The sequence below is a fragment of the Psammomys obesus genome, unplaced genomic scaffold (genome assembly GCF_907164565.1).
Source record: "Psammomys obesus unplaced genomic scaffold, mPsaObe1.curated_primary_1811, whole genome shotgun sequence".
Lineage (NCBI taxonomy): Eukaryota > Metazoa > Chordata > Mammalia > Rodentia > Muridae > Psammomys > Psammomys obesus.
This window is the reverse complement of record NW_026588752.1, coordinates 6,593,644-6,605,166: the sequence shown is the minus strand read 5'-3', so window position 1 is coordinate 6,605,166 and position 11,523 is coordinate 6,593,644. Positions and strand designations below refer to the sequence as shown.

The 11,523-nt window shown below is 54.1% G+C and overlaps 1 protein-coding gene across 1 annotated transcript; it reads right to left on the bottom strand.

The window, feature by feature from the left end:
- Positions 1-1,199: 1,199 nt before the first annotated feature.
- Positions 1,200-7,204, bottom strand: Hs3st6 (heparan sulfate-glucosamine 3-sulfotransferase 6). Its single transcript, XM_055604665.1, has 2 exons — positions 6,715-7,204; positions 1,200-1,933 (listed from the first exon to the last, which is right to left on the bottom strand). The coding sequence occupies exons 1-2, from the start codon at positions 7,125-7,127 to the stop codon at positions 1,318-1,320; spliced, it is 1,029 nt and encodes a 342-aa protein (XP_055460640.1). The 5' UTR covers positions 7,128-7,204; the 3' UTR covers positions 1,200-1,317.
- Between the last annotated feature and the right edge of the window lie 4,319 nt (positions 7,205-11,523).

The window sequence follows — 11,523 nt, the reverse complement described above, 5'->3', positions numbered from 1 at the left end:
ACTTGACCCATATCAGTGTCTGTGTCTCCTCTCCTCTGCATCTGGACCAACATCTGTCCAGCACATTCCCATGGCAGTTGCTCTGTGGGTGCTGGAAGGAAAGCCCAATGCCAGCCCCCAGCCCTACTGGCCTGGACCAGGGCAACTTGGTCTGGAGAAAGCACCAGCCCCTCAGGGCAGCCCCAGACAGGAGTGTGAGCTCAGAAGGCACCCTGAGCAAAGGCAGAGCCCTGAAACCTTCCCTCAGTACTTCCTCCTCCTCTCACTGAGCCTCTTCTTGGCACAGACATTAACTGACCCGGTGTTAACACTGCTGATGGAGTCATGTGACCAAAACAGGACTACAGTGACCTGTGAGACCTTTGCTCACAGTAAAACTTGACAACCAGGTGAGGCAGGTGCCGACAGACTATCCTCATCCTAGGTAAATCTTCCCTCACTCAGGGGTATCCCTAAGCACCTCAGAGGGAAAGAGCCACATCACAGCCAAGGACAGCCCATGAGACCCAAGGAGTCTTGAATGCAAAAGCCACAGCCAGGTCCTTACACAGGCCTGGGACAGTGCATGTACGACAGGGCTCAAGCAGCCTCAGAGATCATTTTCAGAAGAGCGGTGGGGGGGGGGGCATCTGGGGCAACGGAGAGTACCTAGCCTGCCCAAGTCTGCCCTCTCTTGGCTAGGAATGGGCAGGTGGGCTGCTGTGGGCACCAGCTCCTGCTCTGCCCTGACTGGAGAGGGGCAGGAGACCTGGAGAACAGGCATGGCATTGTGGGAGTGGTGGCTGGTGGGCAGGGCCAGAGGGCAGGTAAGGCTCCTCCAGAACCACTTGGTGGCTGTCAGAGAATCTGCTCACCTATCACTCACTCACTGCCCAGCTCCTCCATCAGGCTTCAGGCGGGACTGATGATGAAACAAGATGGAGGATACAGCACACTCAGCTTTGTCTTACTCTATCACTCAAGAGCCTGTTTTCATCCTAAGCATAGAGACAACCCTGCTCGGCCTCCGAAGGCTGAAAACAGTGGCTGTGGACAGCCTCCAGAGCCACCTGTGTCACAGGTGCTCAGCCTCTCCAAGCCTTGCATGTTCGCCTGGGACCTGGGACCATGTCACTGATCCCCTCCCAGGGCATGCCATGGTACAGTCAGTGTCTGACAGAGTAAGGTTTTATGATCCCACCCCCACCTTCAAGCCCGAGTGGAAGAAGATAGATCCAGACTTTATTTCCTAAATTCTCTCTACTCAGCCACCTGCAATGGCCAGGCAGACCGACATAAATTAAAGTTTGTCCAGGGACAGGCTGAGCTGGGCCCTGATCAGTCCCAGCCGAAGTCCTGGCCCGTCATCTGGTAGAATTTGAGGTTGAACGGCCGGTAGAAAGCTTGCAGCCGCCGAACCACAGCCTCCGGCACTCGGGGGTGAGGCCGGCCCTTGGATTTACCCAGGCAGCGGGGGCGACCACTGCCCTGGGCCTTTTTGAGGCAGGGGAAGCCCTTGGTAGCATTGAAGTAGAAGTGTTTGTCAGTGACAACCCGTTTGAGGCCCAAAAAGTCCTGTACGCGGCCCATTTCACCCGCTGGGTCACTGACCAGCCGCTCGCCGCTGACGAACAGGAAGTGGGACAGAGGGAAGTAGCGCAGCCAGTTGTCCAAGTGCTGGGCATACAGACCAATGCGTACAGCACTCCAGGCTGTGTCCACAGGACCCAGGCCATGGCGGAAGGCAAGGGCGCGGAAGCTAGGCAGGCCTGGGGTCTTGGAGAGTGTCTGTGCGTAATCAGAGATGGCCCGAGTCACGGGGTTCCGCACCACCACGATCAGCTTGGTGTCTGGGGACATGGCATGGATTCGGCGTGGAGCCTCCTGAGTCACAAAGTAGCTGGGTGTCTTCTCCATGGTGATCTGCCCGTCCAGGGTACGTGGCATCAGACCCCTGTGGAACGGGCAGCAGGAGTAACCGATCATAACACACATCTCTCCCAAGGCCATCTCCCCTCTCAATTAGACCAGCCCTCAGAACCGGGAGCCAACCCCTCCTCCTCTGAGGAAGGCCCAGGCCAAGGAAGGCTATCCTCCTCCCCTCCTAGGTTCACCTCCCCTAAAGTGCAGGGGGGCCCTGCCCATTGTGGGCCTGCAGTAGAGCCCCAAACCAGCACCGCCTTAGTCACCATGGCTCTAGGGCAACAGCCACCAGGACATTCTTCAAGTTCTGTGACCCTTTCCCCTGAAATGCCACCTCCATAGGGACCTAGTAAGCCCCACACCACAAACCAACCCATTCCAAAGCTGCCTCACCCAGCCTTGACCAGGCACCCCTGAGGCTGGCCAGCACAGACCCTGCATGCCTCTTTACTGTAATCACTGACCATGAACTAGGTCATCAATTATTACTGACAAATGCAGCTACCAATGTCTGGCCTCTCCCTCCCTCCCTTAAATTTAATTACATCTCCTCTTAACCTTTAGTTGTCTGTCTGGGCCCAGCTAAGAACATCAAACAGCCATCAGCAGCGCCCAGCACCCTTAAGAAAGTTAGTAATATGGCTCTGATCTACCTGGGGCCCGTCCCAAGGTCCCTAGTAGCCCTAGGGTACTAGGAACCAGTATTCCTGAAATTGCTTTTATTCTGAAGGAGAGTGTTGGCTTAATCCAAACGTTCAGGGAAAGTCAGCTGACGACGCCCACACAGAGCACCTAGCCCAGGCAGGCCCAGGCACCCTGAGAGGTGTCCTTGGGCTGCACCTGACAGTTGGTACACAGTGAGTTAGGGCAGGGGAGGGTGGGTCAGCTGAGCAAACACAGCTCCAAAGAAAAGGTAGGAACTAGGTCAACAGAGGCAGAGGGGTGGGGCTTAGATACAGCTGCCCAGCGCTGACTCCCACCCTCTTAGGGATACTGCTCTCCCCTTCCTGACAATCCCCAGGACCCACTCTGGCCAAGCTGACACACCAGACAAAGCCCAGCTTTACTGACCTTCATTCTCTTCTCTCTGTTCAGGCTCCCAAGAGAATACACATACAGGGCAGGTAAAAATGCACAGGGCCCATACCGGGGTGCTTGGTTTGGGGGTGCTTATGAAAGTTAGTGATAGGGCACTAATCTACCTGGGGCCTGTCCCAAGGTCCCTAGTGGCCCTAGGGTACCAGAAACCAGCATTCTGGGCAGGAGATATGTACATGTACATAGATCAGGCAAGAGTGAGATCAGGCCCAGACACGGTAGCACATGTCTATAACCTCAGGACTCTGGGGACTGAGGCAGAGATGTTGGATAATTTGAAAACGGGGTAAACCACACAAGACCATGTTGTCTCAGAGGGAGAGGGAGAGGCAACCCCCAACAGTGCCTGTCTCCTGACATCACCCATGACCAAAGCGGAGAAGGGCGAGCGGCATGTAGGAAACTGCAGAACAAGGATCCAGGCAAAGCTGGTCTACGGAAGTTATAAGGGCATGTGTCTCCCTCCTCCATCTGGATAGCATGGTGAATCAGTAACCTTCCTCCCCCATTGGATAGGCAGGCATCTTAAGACTGAGAAAGACTAGAAAGTGCTGAGGGAAAAAGGATAGGCCTCGGGCCTCCTTCTGGCCCACCTGAAACAGGGGAGTCCAAAGCCCCTGCCCCCAATCCTCTATCTTGTGTAGTCAGGAAACACATGGGAATGGCACCCAGACATTGGAGGGGGGACTTCACTGAGACTGTAGGGTGCGACTCCAAGGTCTGGGAACCAGCCCCAAGCGCTTCTGCAGCCTGGCATCTTTGGCATCGCTTGTCCTCCATGAGCCTCGGCAGCCTTGCCTAGTGAGCGTGGGGAGAGGAGCGCGGTACGGTACGTTTGGAGGTGAGAACAAGCAGAGCAGAGCTCTGTCGAGTAGCTCCCTGAACGTCTCTCCAGTCGCACCCACCCCATCTGGTCTGCTTTTCTCCGTGGCTCCCAGCCAGCCTGAGGCCACGCCCCCTGCTTGCCAGGCCCCGCCAGCACACCACCACAACCTCTGTATCCTACACCTCATTTGGGCCAGACCCAAGGAGCCCAGGGGGAAACTGGTTACGGATCTGATCCCAGTGTCACAGAGTGCTAGGGAACCAAGTCCCCAGCCACAGGGGGGACGAATATGAACAGACCCTCCCCCTGCGTGCCCTCACACCCCCCCCCCCCACAGGCCTGATCTTAAACTCCAGAGACAACAAGGGTTCCCCTACCTGTATCTCTTATTGCCTCTTCTTGCTTCTCCGGAAGATACAGCCTGACAGACAGTGGGTAAGGGTGACTGGGCTAATAAATGCTGAGTGATTTTTAGAGTGGTCAGGGGCAAATGGCCCCCAAGATGGAAGACCCTTAAAATCCTAAGAAGCTGGGATATAATTCAGCTGTCATAGGATTTGACTAGTATGCACAAGCCCGGAGTTCAACTCCTAGATCTGCATGAAAACCAGCCACAGGCTGGGTGTGGTGGCACATGCCTCCACCTCTTTGAGTTTGAGGCTGGCCTGGTCTGCACAGCAAATTCTATGCTAGCCAGACTGCATAAATGGGACCCTGCCGCAAATAAACAAAAACAAAGTCCCCTGGGGTCGGTGACATGGCTCAGCAAGTAAAAGCATTGGCTGTGCAAATCTGTTGACTGAGTTCAGTCTCCAGATCCCACAGAGGTGGGGAAAGAAGACTCCTAAGAGTTAGCTCTCTGGCCTCCATGCTCATGTCAGAGTAGTCTCTCCTCTGTCTCTCTCTGTCTCTATCTCTAGGGAGGTCTAGGCAAGAGAATGAGATGATCAGCATCATTCTTAGCCACACTGAAAATTTGAGGCCAGCCTGAGCTATAAGAGACCCTGTCCCATGATCTAATGGAGAGCCAGTGAGGAGAATGGTTGGGCCAAAGGGCTGTGTCCAGTAGATACTTGAGTCACTGCCTGAATGAGGCAGATCACAGCCCAAAACCAAGAGTACCTCACCCGTGGCTGCTCCTCTCCCACCTCCCTCCCTCAACCCTTACTGGGACAGAGTTCCAAAGAAACTGGGGGCTCAGCCCAGGTCCTGCAGCTGAAGATAATGGTAATTTTCAGAGGCTCAGTTCATGCATGTGATGGGTTGAAAGAACATTACCAGCCAGGCATGGTGGTGCACACCTGTGGTCCCAGCACTCAGGAAGGCACAGGCAGGTGGATCTCTGTGAGTTTGAGGCCAGCCTGAACTGCAAAGCGTGTCCAGGACAGCCAAGGCTACACAAAGAAATACCCCGTCTCAAATAACCACCACAACAACATTACCTGAGGAGTGGTTGCCAGCAAGCACAGCAACCCTTTTGGCTATAGCCAGGTAAAGGTACTAAGACCACACAGTTCAGAAGCCCAGCCAGGCAACTCAGCTCACTCCGTATGTTTGAGCAAATCTGAAGTGGCAAGCGGCAGAGGATGACCCTGATCCTCCTAATGGGGGGGAGGCCATGGGTTTCACCCCTCCCCAGCACCCTATGCTCTATTTCCACATGGAGTCTGAAAATTGGTGCACTGCCCTGGACGCTCTCTACTCCCTTGCTGGGAACATCAGTGTTTCCGAGAGCCTCTCCTCAGAGAGCGCCAACCCTTCAGAGCCTGGGGGCTTGTTCTCTCCCAAACCCACCAGTCTCAATGCAAAAGGCAAAGTTAGCAAATGGGAATAAGGAAGGACCCAGGAAACAGAAGTGGGTGTGCCTGGGGGTCCTTCCACCCCCTGTTGATTCTCCAGGCCATCTTGGCTCAGCAAAGGCTTGCAGATGGGGCAAACCCGTCTATAAATCCCAATTTCCATGAAGGAAGGGACAGGGATACAAACCTCTCAGTGCCTGCGTAGCAGGCAGAACTCAGCAAGGAAGGCCTAGTGTCTGCCCCTCCACCGGGACTGCTACAGCTGAGGGTGTTCCCACATTCCACTGATGCACCCCAAATCTATCCTGGGTGGACAGAGGACAGCTGCAGGAGTCCGTATTTCAGTCCCCACCCTTGGGCTATACTGAAGGGCAGAGTCTCCCTTGCCAAAGCCCAGACCTAACTTTCTCCGGACTCCAGCAGCCAAGAAGGGCTCCCCTTGATGCAACGTGGGAAGAGGTGCTTAGGGGCGGAAAGACACTTTCTGGAAAGCTTCTGGAAACCGGGAGACCCTCCCTTAACATACCTGACTAGTGATCAAATAATTACCCATACTTACCCAGAGTTATAACAGGGAACTGACGGACATGAAAGGATGAAAAAGTGACTGAGTTCCACGTATTTCTAAGGCTCACAAATAGTCCCACCGGGATTCTACTAACACAGTCCATGATAATATATGCGTTTATATTAACAGCTTAGTGGTGGAATACTTGGTTAGAATATATGAGGCTTCATGTTCAATCCCCAATACCCGATCCTCTAAAACGTCTACCTACCCAGTTATCTCACTGGCTTGAAAGTACTTCCTGCTAGGCTAACACCTAGCTGAGTCCCTCAGCCCACCAACAGGAGAACAGTTTTCCCTATTTTCTGATTCCTGCGACACTAGGCTACAAATGACCTTTCCTTCAGCGGCCTCGTCCATGAGATCAGGTCTGTTTCTCTAACAGGCTTGTTTCAGACCCAATGCCAGAATTCTACCCTATTCGTCCTGGGTTCCGGGAAAACACAACACCCTTGAGCTGAAAGCACAGTCCAAGGCGCACAGGGACGCCGCGGAAGAAGCGGACTAGCAGGGGCACTCACCTGTACCAGGCGAGGCCGCGATCATAGCACCTGTCGAAGAAATGGGGTTCAGAGCCAAGCGCACGGACGTCGGGGTGCAGCCGCAAGAACTCCAGCAACGCGCGCGTGCCACCTTTCTTCACGCCCACGATGAGCGCCTGCGGGAAGCGCCGGAGCCCCGGGCCGCTGGCCACCGGCAGGCCGGGCCCTCCTAGACGGCGGGAGGCGGGGGGCGGCTCGGCGGGCGCGGGAACCGGCGCAGGGGCGCGGGCGGCAGGTGGACAGCGGCCGGGGAGGGCGAAGAGGCAGTAGGCAATTAGCAACAGAGCTACGAGCGCCAGCGGAGCACGGGGAGCACGCAGGGCAGTCCCCTGCCCCTGCCCCGCGCCCTGGAGGTCCCCGGCGCCGCTGCCCAGGCCGCCGCTACCTGCCATGGGGTCGTGCAGCGCCCGGGTCCGAGAGCGCGAACCTCAGACAGGCGCGCATCCCGGCTATCGCACGCTCTGCCCGAGAGCGCCCGGCTTCTGGGCTGAGCTCAGCAAGCCCTGTGCCCCGGGAGCCCGGGAGGGGCGGGGCGGGGCGGGGCGGGGCGGGGCATCTCGGCCCCGCCCCGTCCCAAGCCCGACTATGCCTGGAACTAGCAACTCCGGCTAATTTCTAGAGCTACCTGGAGCTCTCCCAGCTACCTTAACCCTCCTGAGCTGCTCTCCAGCTCACTTGGCTCCAAAGTCTTCGCTCTTACACTGCGGGAAGGCGGTGGCGGGGAGGGACACGAGACAGCAACGAGGCTGAGCTAGTGGGAGCCCCTGACCTGTCTTTGTGACCGGGGCGACGGGTGTAAGGCCTCATCCCCTGTTTCCGACAGCGGGAGCGTCATCACTGGGCGAGCCGGAGGACCAGTGAGTCCTCCCTGCCTGTGAGGGAGGATGAAGCAGTCATGCACCCCGCGCAGAGGGAGTCCCCACTTGTCTTTAAGCCTGAGGCAGGAACGCTCGCTCGTTGCGTTCCCTGCCAACAGTCCATCTAGCGGTCCTTTAGGGTGGGAGCCCTGCTCTGTGGAGAGAGTTTGTCTGATGGTCGGGCGTGAGAGATGGAGCTGGCTTCCCCAAGATGTCAGTGACCCCCTCGGGAAGCTGCAAGGTGGCTCCCCCAGAGGATTGGAAAGACCTGTACTAGAAGGCGAGGGCGGCAACTAGCTTCCTTCTGTGAGCTGCCTCTGAGCTTCCCCGGGGCCCTCTCCTGTGTGCACCCTGTCAACCTGGATGCAGGGACTGCGCACCCCCATCTCCTGTTCCAGGCTCGCCAGGTCCACAGAGCTGCTTGCTGGGAAGGCAGAGAAGGTAACTGTGCCTAAGTCTTCTTTCTGCCTCGGTCCAACTTTCCTAGTCCAGTCCCTGCCCCGCAGATACTCAGCCACTGCCCCGGGTTCTGTTTGTTTATCAGCTGTCTCTGGGCCTCATGGCATCTGAGCAAGTCTCATCACTGCAAGAGGGACAGAGAACTTCAATGACCCACAGACATTTAGTTCCCACTGCAGAGAACTTCAGTGACTCACAGACTCACCCCAAGAGCAGCTGGGCCCAAGGGGGACATACAGCACCCAAACCCAGTCTCAGACACTAAGGTAATATTTGCTTGTCAGGGCAAGCCGGTGCCAGCAGTCCTGTGGGAGGGTTTTTTGGCACAGCACTGTCTGGGAAGCATGTTAGTACATGCAGGGTCCCAGGAAGTTCTTCTTCAGATCTAGCTGTAAATGGAATTTGTTGCAGACATGCTGGTTCCCCTCTGAGCACTCCCACGGGAGGCCCCAAGCTGCCCTTTTGCACCTACGCAGTCTGAGCTTGTCACTACTTGGGACTCCAAATCCCTACACTTATTCCCTAGTAATTCTCCATCTCCCTAGCACTGGCTGAATTCCCACCTCCTGCCCTTGGTTTTTCCTTTCCCCTGTAGGACGCCTTTTCCATCCAGAGACACTGGCCCAGAACATCAATATGAGCTGACAGTTTGGACGCTGACTCCCTTTCTCTACCTTCCCTCTGGCTGTCTTGGTGGAAATGGGTACAAATCTGCGAACACCCAGGGTGACATGGTCTCCCAAGGTCTCCCAAGCACCTAACATAGACCCTAGCATGCAATGAGTATTCCATACATGCTGATTAGAGAGGAGAGATTAGGGAAGGCCTCTGGAGGTGGTGGCCAGGCAAGGAGGAAAATTCGGTCTAGGTAGAAGAGAGTGGGGTCAAAGCTTCACAGCAGAGCACAGCTGAAGGGCAGCTGAGGAGACAGGGAGTGGGGGGTGCAAGCTCATCCTTCCAGAAGGTAAGAGAGGGTCTTATCAGAGTCTTTCCTCTAGCCTGTGACCACAGGTTCTGGCTACCTCCAAGTCTTTAGGGTAACAGCTTTCTTGAGGTACAATTCTCTCGCTATCCAAAGCTGAAGGTCATTGACTTCCAGAATGTTCATCATGCTGCACAACTGTGGCTATCATCAATTTAAACGCAAGATTTTGTTTTATTGTTTTATGTGTCTGTGTATTAGTTTATATTTTTGCCTGCATGTATGTATGTGTACCACCTGTGCCTGGTGTTCCAGGATGTCAGAAGAGGGTGTGTGGCCCCCTGGGACTGGAGTTACAGACAGTTGTGAGATGCATGTGGGTGCTGGAAATTGAGCCCAAGTCCTCTGAAAAAGCAGCCAGTGATCTAATTCTCACACCTATCGATTTTAGAACAATTTTATCACCCTCAAAAAGGATCCTAGACCAATTAGCAGTCATTCCCTGCTTTCTCTCCCCCAGAGTGCCTGGTGGCAAGCCACCAATTCATTTCCCGTCTCTCTGGACTTGCTGGTCTATTACCTAGATGTGGACTCATTCAGCGTCTGTCAGCTCACCTCTGGCTTCTCCCAGTGAGCGTCCCCATTTCAGGCTCTGCCCTGGCGCTGCATCTCGAGGCTCCATGCCTTTTAGTGTCTTTTAGTTCCCGCGTGTAGGAGACCACATTTCCTGTATCCCTTCCACCACTGGAGAACATGTGGATGCTTTCCACTTTCTGGTTATAATTATTAGTGTTGCCAGGAACATCAGTGTACAAGGCTTTGTACGGTTGTGTTTCACTGTTCACGGGACTTTTCTTAGGGGGGGAGTTTCTTCTAGGTCTTAAGGCAACTCTACTTAACACTTTGGGAAGAGCCTTTTATTTCTTTCTTTCTTTATTTTTAGAGATTTATCATTTTAATTATGTGTGTGCTTGGGTGTGTAAACCTGCATAAGAGTATCCACATGTGAGGGTCTGTGCCCAAGACGACCAAAGGCCTTGCATTCCTCTGGAGCTGAAGTTAAAAGGCTATGGTGAGCTAGCTGACATGGGTGTTAGGACCTGAATTCAGATCTTCTGCAAAGGTAATTGTACACTTTAGCCAATGAGCCATCTCTCCAGCTCTGAAAAACCTCTTTTTTTAAAACTTTATTTATGCCAGGAGATAGTGGCACATACCTTTAATTCCAGGGCTTGGGAAACAGAGGTAGGTAGAGCTCTGAGTTCAAGGCCAGTCTGGCCTACAGAGTTCCAGGACAGCCAGAGATACACAGAGAAACCTTGTCTCAAAAACCAAAAAGAGGAGGAGGAGGAGAAAAGGAAGGAAGGAAGGAAGGAAGGAAGGAGGGGAAACATTATTTATTACTATTTCATGTATGTGTGTGTGACGTATTGTGTGGGTACACATACCCTGGTGCTCATATGGAAGTCAAAGGACAAAGACATCGTTTCTCTGTCAACCCGGGGCCCAGGTATTGAACTCAGGTCATTAGGCACAGCAAGCACCTTTTCCCACTGAGCCATCTTGCCAGCCCAGAAATGCCTCTTTAAAGGTAAATCTTGATTCCAGAAGCATCCTCTGTGTTTACCAACCTCTCTCCATTGGGATGTCCAGGCTATCCTCTGCCTGGCTCTTGGCCTGCTTTGCTGGCGGGACCCAGCCCCAGACCCTGCTAGCCTCCTCCTGTGTGACCTAGCGACAGTGAGTTCCCATCTCTGAGCCATACAGTCCTGGGAAAGTCACTTGCTTCCTACTGTCTGGTTCTGCCTCTTCTGCTCAATACACATGGAGTCCCTGGGAGCCCTCATCGTAAGTGTCTCACACATAATCTTCGCACTTAGGAGGCAGATGTAGCAGGGTCATCAAGAGCCCCTGGAGGGACTGGGTATGTAGCTAAGTTGGTTAAGTGCTTGTCTAGTGTGCCTAGTGAACCCAGGGATAGCCCTGGGTTCTATTGCCAGCACCACACAAATGAGACATAGCACTGCATGCCTGTATAAATAAAATAACGATTCTCAGCAGGAGGACCAGGAGTCCAAGGCCTCCTCAGCTACATAGTGAATTTGAAGCTATCCTGGATTACATGAGATTTTATCACACACACACACACACACACACACACACACACACACACACACAAAGGCTCAAAGAGTAGGATGGGCAGAGGAAACCTACATACCCACATTTCACTGAATCTGTCAAGACAAGACAGCCAGGTAGGTGATAAGTAGCCTCTGAGACGTGGGCCAGCCAGCATGGCTGCAGTTAGCCTTGGTGTAGTGGGTAGAAGGGAGAGGCCCAGGTGCAGAACCTTAGACATGCCTCTGGGGAAGAACGCTGACCAGAGCAGGAATGGACAGATAGAAATGCCAGCTACCTAGCCCTGCCTTTGTCTCATCAGAGACTAACAAGTTCTTTGTGTGTGGTTTGTTTTTCAGTGCTAAGGATAGAACCCTAGCTTTGCCCATGTTAGCCATATTCTACCACCGAGCTACTGAGCTACACCCCATC

What these genes read in the sequence shown, in the direction of transcription:
- Hs3st6 (XM_055604665.1), bottom strand. Translation starts at nt 7,127, where the DNA reads ATGGCAGGTAGCGGCGGCCTGGGCAGCGGCGCCGGGGACCTCCAGGGC. An exon ending in CGCGGCCTCGCCTGGTACAG is followed by an intron (nt 1,934 to 6,714) that starts GTGAGTGCCCCT and finishes CCCGTTCCACAG; the next exon opens with GGGTCTGATGCCACGTACCC.